This window comes from Eucalyptus grandis, chromosome 5 (genome assembly GCF_016545825.1).
Source record: "Eucalyptus grandis isolate ANBG69807.140 chromosome 5, ASM1654582v1, whole genome shotgun sequence".
Taxonomy (NCBI): domain Eukaryota; kingdom Viridiplantae; phylum Streptophyta; class Magnoliopsida; order Myrtales; family Myrtaceae; genus Eucalyptus; species Eucalyptus grandis.
In genome coordinates, this window is record NC_052616.1 from 39,905,442 (window position 1) to 39,914,253 (window position 8,812).

Here is an 8,812-nt window from a genome sequence, read left to right on the forward strand (position 1 = left end):
TGGGTGATTTTGATCTGGTTGGAACTGAAAGAGATGGGAATCATGGATGGAGATGGTTATGCATTCTCTTATAGGTCGGTCGTTCCTTATTCTGTCCGTGTTATTGGTGATAGAGGAAGTGACATGCCTGGGATTGCTGGCTACAGCGGACCTTGGTTTTTCTGCGATGGATATTCTCGCAAGAACGAGTTCTGGTGCTTTGAGTTGACTTTGGATAGGTTATTCGGTTCAGGGATTGATTGTCTGTGTTTCTGTATAATAGCATGGATATTAAGACAGCAAGGAGTACTGTGGGTTGGACACAGAAATCAGCTGCTCAATATAATCGGCTTCAAACAGCACCAACAAGCCCTGGAGTTTGCACTTTCTGGTTAGAAGGGAGGTGCAAGCGGAATCCCTGCAGGTTTTTGCACGACGCATCTCTTCCATGCAATGTTTACCATCGAGCTGCAAAGCTGTCCATGCCTGAGGATGGCCCTGGGAAGGGCCCTGAATCTAGTGTGGTGAATTCAGCGAATTCATCTTCTAGAAAGGGAGGCGATTCATCAATAGAAAAAAACCCTCAAACGCCCCAAGAAAAAGTCTGCCGCTACTGGATATCGGGCAATTGTGTGAAAGGCGATGCATGTCCTTTCTTGCATTCACGGTTTCAAGGTGTTGATTTTGCCATGCTGGCTAAGCTTGAGGGGCATAAAAAGGTACTATTTACAGCTTTTGCCTTTTGCGTTCTCTCTTATATCCAAGACTGTGGATAGAGAAAACTTGCTTGCATTGAATGTTTTGTTAAACTCCAATTTGTTTCCATCCTGTGCTAATCAAGATGTTGAATTTTTTTTGCCTCTGGCATAAAAGTAGGTTTGTACTCACCTGATGCTTTTTATGACAGGGTGTTTCTGGAATAGCACTTCCTTCTGGATCTACCATGCTCTACTCTGGAAGCAAAGATGGAACGATACGAATCTGGGACTGTCACACTGGTCAATGTGTTCAAGTGATCAACCTCAGGGGAGAAGTTGGGTGTTTCACTTGTGAAGGTCCTTGGTTGTTTCTTGGCATGCCTAACACAGTTAAGGTGAGCGGTTGACTGGGTCTCCTTTTGCCTTTGTTATTATTTTCTTTGGCAATTCTTGAATCAGTGAGCTGCTCAGCTTTAATTCATTGCTTTCTCTTGTATCTCTTGTAGGCATGGAATATCGAGAATGGTGCTAGTTACAATATCAGTGGACTAGTTGGACAGGTCCACACTATGGAAGTTGGTAATAACATGCTTTTTGCCGGAGCTGAGGTAATTTATTATTAGAGAGAATTTAATGTCAATTTAGGTGACTTATCTGCTGGAATTTTGTCTAGTTTGTTTCTTTAGAATCTTGTTCTGTGATATAACAGTCGATGCTGAGTGTGAGGGTGGATTTTTGGTTTAGACCTGAAATTCCTCTCTTCTTCTTCTTCAAGTGTGGCCCACCTTGGTCTTTTGATAATAACATGCTTTTTGCCGGAGCCCGGGTAATTTATTATTAGAAAGAATTTAATGTCAATTTCGGTGACTTATTTGCTGGAATTTTGTCTAGTCTGTTTTTTAGAATCTCCTTCTGTGATAAAACAATTGATGCTGATTGTGAGTGTGGATTTTTGGTTTAGACCTTAAATTCTTCTCTTCTTCTTCTTCTTCAAGTGTGGCCCACCTAGGTCAACATTCCTGTGATCACTGACTGCCTCATTCTGTTGACACTTGTGCGAAATTATATTGGTCTTTTGATGATTACACTGAACAAATTTTGCTTCTAGGATGGCACTATCTTGGTGTGGAAATGGGGTAGTGAGGCTGATCCTTTTCAGATGGCTGCGCCTCTAAGGGGTCACACTCGGGGCGTGGTATCCTTAACTGTTGGATGTGACCGGTTGTATTCAGGTTCCATTGACCAGACCATAAGGGTAAGCTGGTTTATTATAGATGTCTCTCCCCCCGATTAGTTAGTTGTGTGTCCTGTGAAGGGCATGGCTTGTCCCTCATAGTTTATGTTTTTCTTTGCATCACTTTTATTGCTTTGCTGCAACCTCTCCTTATTTTTCTGCCCGGCTCTACTGTATGTAGTATTGTCCTGACCCTTCACATCTTTTGTATTTTCTCCCCCGCAGGTGTGGGACTTGCACACTCTGGAGTGTGTTCAGGAACTTGTTGGACACACTGATGTGGTGATGTCACTTCTTTGCTGGGACCAGTACTTGATATCATGTTCATTGGATCAGACAGTTAAGGTCTGGGGGGCCACTGAAGGAGGCAGCTTGGAAGTTGTGTATGCACATCATGAGGACCATGTATGTTGCTCACTAATTTTTTTTTTTTTCATTTATTTAGACACTTGTGTGGATTATGGTATGTTGTGGTTGATGATGTTACTATAGGAAAACATGTAGACAATGAAGATGAATTTTGTGTTTTCTTTTATTGACTTCATACGTGCAAAGTGCATGGATTGCAAAGATGCATTTTATTGCTCTTCTGTAGTATCTCCTCAGCTAAAAATAACTATATGAATAATGTAGAATGAATCTTTGTAATATAGGCATAATGTCAAGTATCTTCCATGTGCTTTTTGCTCTATGTGGAGAAGACATGAATTTCATCTTTCACCTGTGGATGCTTTGTCAGTTTGTCACCGTGCTTCTTGTCTGATGGAAGTGATGTAATATCATATCTTGATGTTGCAAATATCATTTTGTCCGGCACAGGGTATTCTTGCACTTTCAGGGATGAGTGATGGCGGGTGCAAGCCAGTCCTCCTTTGTGCATGCATCGACAACACTGTTCGCTTGTATGAGCTCCCATCGTAAGTCCAAAAAAATTTCTCTAATTGGTTTGACATCCTTGTCTCTCAGTGAAGACTGTTCTCTTCTTCTGCTTGGCTGACTTCATGTATCGTACTCCAGGTTCACTGAAAGGGGCAAGATATTCTCAAGACGAGAAATTAGGACTCTTCAAACAGCTCCTGGGGGTCTTTTCTTCACGGGAGACACCACGGGGATGCTGACTGTTTGGAACTGGTTGGATCTTCCAAAGAGCCAACAAGAGCAGCTTCCTCATTTGATGGAGTCATGCTAAGTAGAAGAGAGAATATTGACATCGGAGTTCAAATTTTGCAAGGAAGACGATGTCATCCATGCCCTGACGCAAGTGGGATGTGATTTGAAGCAAGAAACGGGTCCTGCTACTCTGTCTGCACCACGATCCCAGCTTTTGGTCTCTGTCGTTTTTGTATAGACATTAGTTTTTTGTACAGCAACGGTTGGACTTGTACATGATTCTTCATTAGTAAATGAAATGCCCTTTTCTATTCAACTTTGATAGTCTCCTGATACTGCCCCCACCGAGCAATTTTGTGAGTAGATAAGCTCTGCAAAGCGATTTTAAAGGAATCCAGAAATCTGGAACTTTGTAGAATTTACACAAGGAAAATAACTAGCTAACATATATTGAGAACTCACTTTTTACTACTTCTTGTGGATGCATTATTTGGGGTTGTCACCTGTTGAGGATAGAACATATCCAACAAAAGATTTATAAATTGGGCACAAGTGACTTGAAAGTTTTAAATTTAAAATTTTGCTAAACAAATGTCATAGGAAAAAAAATTAGAAAACAAGATTTTAATTATTCTTTTAGTTTAGTTTAGGGTAGTTGTTTTGGTGGACAATACAGCTGGTTTCGGACAGTTTTCCTTCATGTACAGATTCTCCGAATACAATTAGATCAGAGTCAATGAGTGAAGACAAGAGTAAGACGACATTTATCACTCTAAGGGGGGACTTTTGTTATAAGGTGATGCTATTCGGCCTCAAGAACACAAGGGCAACTAATTAACTGGCCATGGTCACGCTTTGCCATGATATGTTCTTTAAAAAGATTGAGGTCTACGTTGATGATATTATTGTGAATCCTGTGTTAGGGAAAGATCACTTAAGGAAGCTATTTGATCTTTTGTGAGAGTTTAAATCTCTCCTCAACCCCACAAATTGCATATTAAGGATGACCTCTAAAAAATTTGATCAGATTTATCGTCATCTTAGGGGTACTGAGATCTATTCATCAAAAGCTCAGGCGATCTACGATTTGCGCCCCCCATCCACCATGAAAAACGTTTGGACTGTGTTGGGGAGGTTGAATTAAGTAGCCCGATTCATATTGCAACTTCCTAAGACTACCATTTGAATTGAGGACAAGATTGCTTTCAAGTATATATGGATTGATATGTGAATCAATGAAAGTTGTGAGTGGTCTTTCGTTGATTCTAGAAAAGAAATTATAGGACAAGGAAGACTAGAGGCAATCATGGCCTTCTATTAAAGTTACGAAAAAGTAAGAATCAATATAAATTTGCAAAGAAGGAAGACTTATTTTACAGTAGTCAATTCAGTCTTAAATCTTCTAATTATATCAATTTAATCCTAAATCTTATGACAACTTATCAATTTTGCCTCAAACCTTTCAACTTTACCAATTGAATATTAAACATTTTAATGATTTGCTAATTTAGTATAGTTTGCCTATGTAAACCTTATAGCTAATTTTTACAAAAAAATCACTAACTTGATGGTCTAGTCAACACCGACCTCTTGGACAGTCAATGCTGATGTGGACAATTGTTTGTAATTTTTTTTTCTTTTTTCCCTTTCTTTTCCTTTTCTTTTTCCCTTTTTCTCCCTTCATCAGCCTTAGGCAATTGAGGGTCAACCTTGCCAAGGTTGGAGATGGTCACTCTTGCTGGCCCTTGGCAAGGGCCCTTAATTACACCAGTGTGGGCCACCCTTGCTTGAGGCCTGCAAAAGGAAAAACAAGAAATAAAGGAAAAGGAAAAAAATCATAACATCACAAAAATTTCAAGTTTGTTAACATTGGCCATGCTACATAAGACAATTGATGCTAACTAAATTACTACATTGTCGATTTTTGAGCAAATTTAGCCGGAAAAGCTAAATTGGCAAAGCATTAAATGGTTTAGGACTAAATTGGCAAATCATCTAAAATGTTTAAGATTAAATTGCCACAATTGAAATATTTATGATTAAATTAGCAAGTTGTCAAAATATTTGGGATTAAATCGGTATAGTTAAAAGATTTATGACTAAATTAAATGTTATACATTAAGTTTATGACTTTTTAGACAATTTCCTTGTGAGAAATGTCACATGACTATTTTCTTCAAAAGTATCCTAACATGTTTTTCGATGATACTTCTTAAGCGTGCTTGATAATTTTCTTGTAAGGTTGACAATTATCAATCAACAATTATCTACAAACATAAATTGTTTAGTGATGCCAGAGTATCAAATTTCAAGGAAGATAATCAACTCACAAATCCACCTCAAACCTCATCAATGACCCAAACCCATTTAATATTCATGAAGTAATGGGAGACTTTAGCCATAACATGATCCAATGGGTCTGGTAAGGAGAAAATGGGGAAAAGTACACTAATAGTGCCATAAATTGTGTACGGCACTCACTTTGATGCCAAAAGTTTCCGCCGGATCACTTAAGTGCCAAATTGGAGAAAAAAACGCTCACTTTGGTGCCACCGGCGAGAAATTCCGGCCAAAATGATTACGTGGCATTTATATTTAAAAAAAAAATTCAACAACTCTTAATATTGTCCACGGTGGATGGCATAAAACGACGCCGTTTCCTTTTCTTCGTAAGAAACGACGTCGTTTTACCATTCCACGTGGATTACCTACAAAACGATCGTCGTATAGTGGATTCAATATGGTGAAAAACGACGTGGGCCAAAAACGGTGTTCGTATAGGGTTCTTGCTCAACGCTGCCAGCCGTAGCTCGCTGACCCATCATCGTTCACTTGCCCGCCGTCGCTCGGCCACCGCTGTAGTTGCGCCGTCGTTCACGTTCATTCACTAGCTGCGTCCTCAACTCTCACTCACTTAGGTTTGTCATGTTCTGTACGTGGGTCAATTTACTAAAAAATTTAGGGTTCCAATGGGCAAGTTAGGGCGTGGAGGGCAAATTGAGGGCTCGACTCTAGGGGAAAGTGGTGGGGAAAGTTGTGGGGACCGAATTAAGGGTTTCGTCATTTGTTCCCTTTCTTTTGTGGGGACCGAATAGAAAAATAGGGCGTGGAGGGGAAAATGGGCTCGACTCGGGGGGAAACAATGGTGGGACCGAATTTATTTAATTAATTGGACTGCTTCTGTGGGGGAAACAGAGGGACCGAATGTGATTGAATTGAAAAATGGGTGGTGGGACCTCACTTTGTTTTTTCAACTTGGTTTCTTTTGTTTCTGTAAAAGCACTAATTGGGGAGATTAGTTGCATTTGTTTCTTGACAACAAAATAACAATGACCTCAATGTGAAGTTGTTGATTCTGTCATGTGGTCCCAACAAGTAATGACATTTGTTTTTTTTTTTTTTTTTTCATTGGGTGCAGCATCGACATGACGCAAATTAGGTAGGCATCATTGTTTGCTATGGTGGAGAGTTTCTTATCGGCATCGATGATTGGGAATATACTGGTGGAAATGAATGTACTATTTATGTCAATGTTCAGAAGCCATCATATATTGATTTTCTGAGGAATTTGGTGTATTTTTTACGATGCAAAGTGCAAAAACTACATTACTGTGTTCCTAGGAAGGAATTGAAGCATGGGTTGAGATTTTTTAATGACGATAATGGTATTAAGGATATCATTTACTATTATCTTCACGGCGAAGAAGCTAAGGTATATGTTGAGTATTATAGTGATGATGAGGATGAGGATGAGGATGGGGATGGGGATGGGGATGAGCATACCACCACTGAAAGAGGAGAAGTGAGGGATCCTATTCAAGCGAGTAATTAGGTCAGGGATGAAAGGGAGAGAACTCACATTGATAGAGATGAACAAACAGTGACATGTCTTGAAAGCTTGGGTGAAGATTTGGGTGAAGATTTGGGCGATGAGGACTTCATTGGATTAGAATAGGAAATTGCTTTATCCAAAGTGAATCGAAGATGAATATTTTGCTTCAGTAAATTTCTTAAGTGACGAAGATGATGATGAAGTCGCACAATCAAGACAAAAGCAAAGGGAATTTCTGAGAAAAAAACTTGCACCTTCAGCAAAGAGGCCCGAGCCAGTAAATGGGGATGGAGTTCCAGCTGAAGGTAATAGAAGTGAAGATGAAGAAAGCTGCGGCGATGAAGTTGCTGGTTTGAAGAATGAGCTTGACAATGATGATGAATAACCTGCTCGTCCAAGAAAAAGTAAGTACATTTACTATGATCCGACTGTTGATAAACCTATTTTGTCTGTGAGTATGAGATTTGATGATGCCAAACAGTTCAAGGAAGTTGTTGTGAAGAACTCCATTGGTGAACAGAGGAGTGTTAAATTCATTAGAAACACGAAGGAATTTGTGATAGCTAAGTGCTCACAACCCAATTGTCCATGGAAGCTCTATGGCGCACTGAGTAAGAATGGGTCATTCCAGATTAGGTCATTGCAGGAGGAACATACTTGTCCAATTATTTTTAAAAATAAAATGATAACGAGTGTGTGGTTATCGAAGCATTTTTTCAACACTATCAAAGCAACGCCCGGGATCAAGAGTCTTCAATTTCAACAGTTAGTGAAAGAGCAAGTAGGGGTTAATGTGTCAAGGAATCAATGCAAGAGAGCTAAGATGAGGGTGATGAAAATACTGATGGGTGGGTATAAGGAAGAATATGCGCAGGTATGGGACTATGCTGGCGAGTGCATGTTTCAAAACCCATCTAGTAGGGTGTATGTAGAGGTTGTGGAGAGGCCACTCCCTAATCTTTGGCCTAGATTTGATAGATTTTATGTCTGTTTTGATGCATGCAAACGGGGCTTCTTGGCTAGTTGTAGAAGAGTTATAGGATTGAATGGATGCTTTCTAAAGGATTTGTGTAAGAGAGAGTTGTTGGCTGCTGTGGGGAGAGATGTCAATAATCAAATGTTTCCGATAACTTGGGCGGTAGTGAAGATAGAGAACAAGGATATTTGGTCATGGTTTCTCAAAAATTTAATGGCTGACCTTGAGATAACCGATGGGGGAGGATGGGCATTCATGAGCGACCAACAGAAGGTAATTTCATTGTCAATTAATTCACTCCTTTTTAATATTAATCATTTGCATATTTTTTCTGACTTGTATTTATTGGTTTGAATTTTTGGAGGGACTTATTCCTGCATTGGCTGAGTTGATGCCACATGCTGAGCATAGAATGTGCGCGAGGCACATATATGCAAACTGGTCAAGGAACTTCAAATGAGATAGGCTCCAGAAGCAGTTCTGGCAAATAGCAAAGAGTACAAACATGGCTGATTTCAGATTAGCCAAACAAGGATTGTTGTAGTTGACAAAGGAATGTTTTGATGCACTCTTCCAAACAGAAGCTAAGCACTGGTGTCGGGCCTTCTTTAGCGAAGAGTTCAAATGTGATATCATTGATAACAACCTCAGCGAAGCTTTCAATGGCAGAATTTTAGAGGCCAGGTGCAAACCAATCATCAGCATGCTTGATGATATTCGAGTGATGGTGATGACGAGACTGCATAGGCAAAGAGATGAGGCTACGAAATGGACTAGAGACTGTGGCCCTAAGATTATGAAGAGATTGGATGCAAACATTGCTGCTAGTAGGTTCTGCCATCCAGTTTGGAATGGAGATAACGGATATGAGATTATTCAAAATCAAGATAAGTATGTTGTTAACCTGGATAGAAGAAAGTGTTCATGTCGAGCCTGGCAACTGAATGGAATTCCCTGTGCCCATGCAATTTGTGCTATTCAGA

The 8,812-nt window shown here is 39.8% G+C and overlaps 1 protein-coding gene across 1 annotated transcript; it reads left to right on the forward strand.

Annotated features, from left to right (window-relative positions):
- The first annotated feature begins 239 nt into the window (after positions 1 to 239).
- On the forward strand, positions 240 to 3,337 carry LOC104445055 (zinc finger CCCH domain-containing protein 48). Its single transcript, XM_010058856.3, has 7 exons — positions 240 to 698; positions 887 to 1,072; positions 1,184 to 1,285; positions 1,786 to 1,932; positions 2,137 to 2,316; positions 2,731 to 2,828; positions 2,929 to 3,337. The coding sequence occupies exons 1-7, from the start codon at positions 264 to 266 to the stop codon at positions 3,098 to 3,100; spliced, it is 1,320 nt and encodes a 439-aa protein (XP_010057158.2). The 5' UTR covers positions 240 to 263; the 3' UTR covers positions 3,101 to 3,337.
- The last annotated feature ends 5,475 nt before the right edge of the window (positions 3,338 to 8,812 follow it).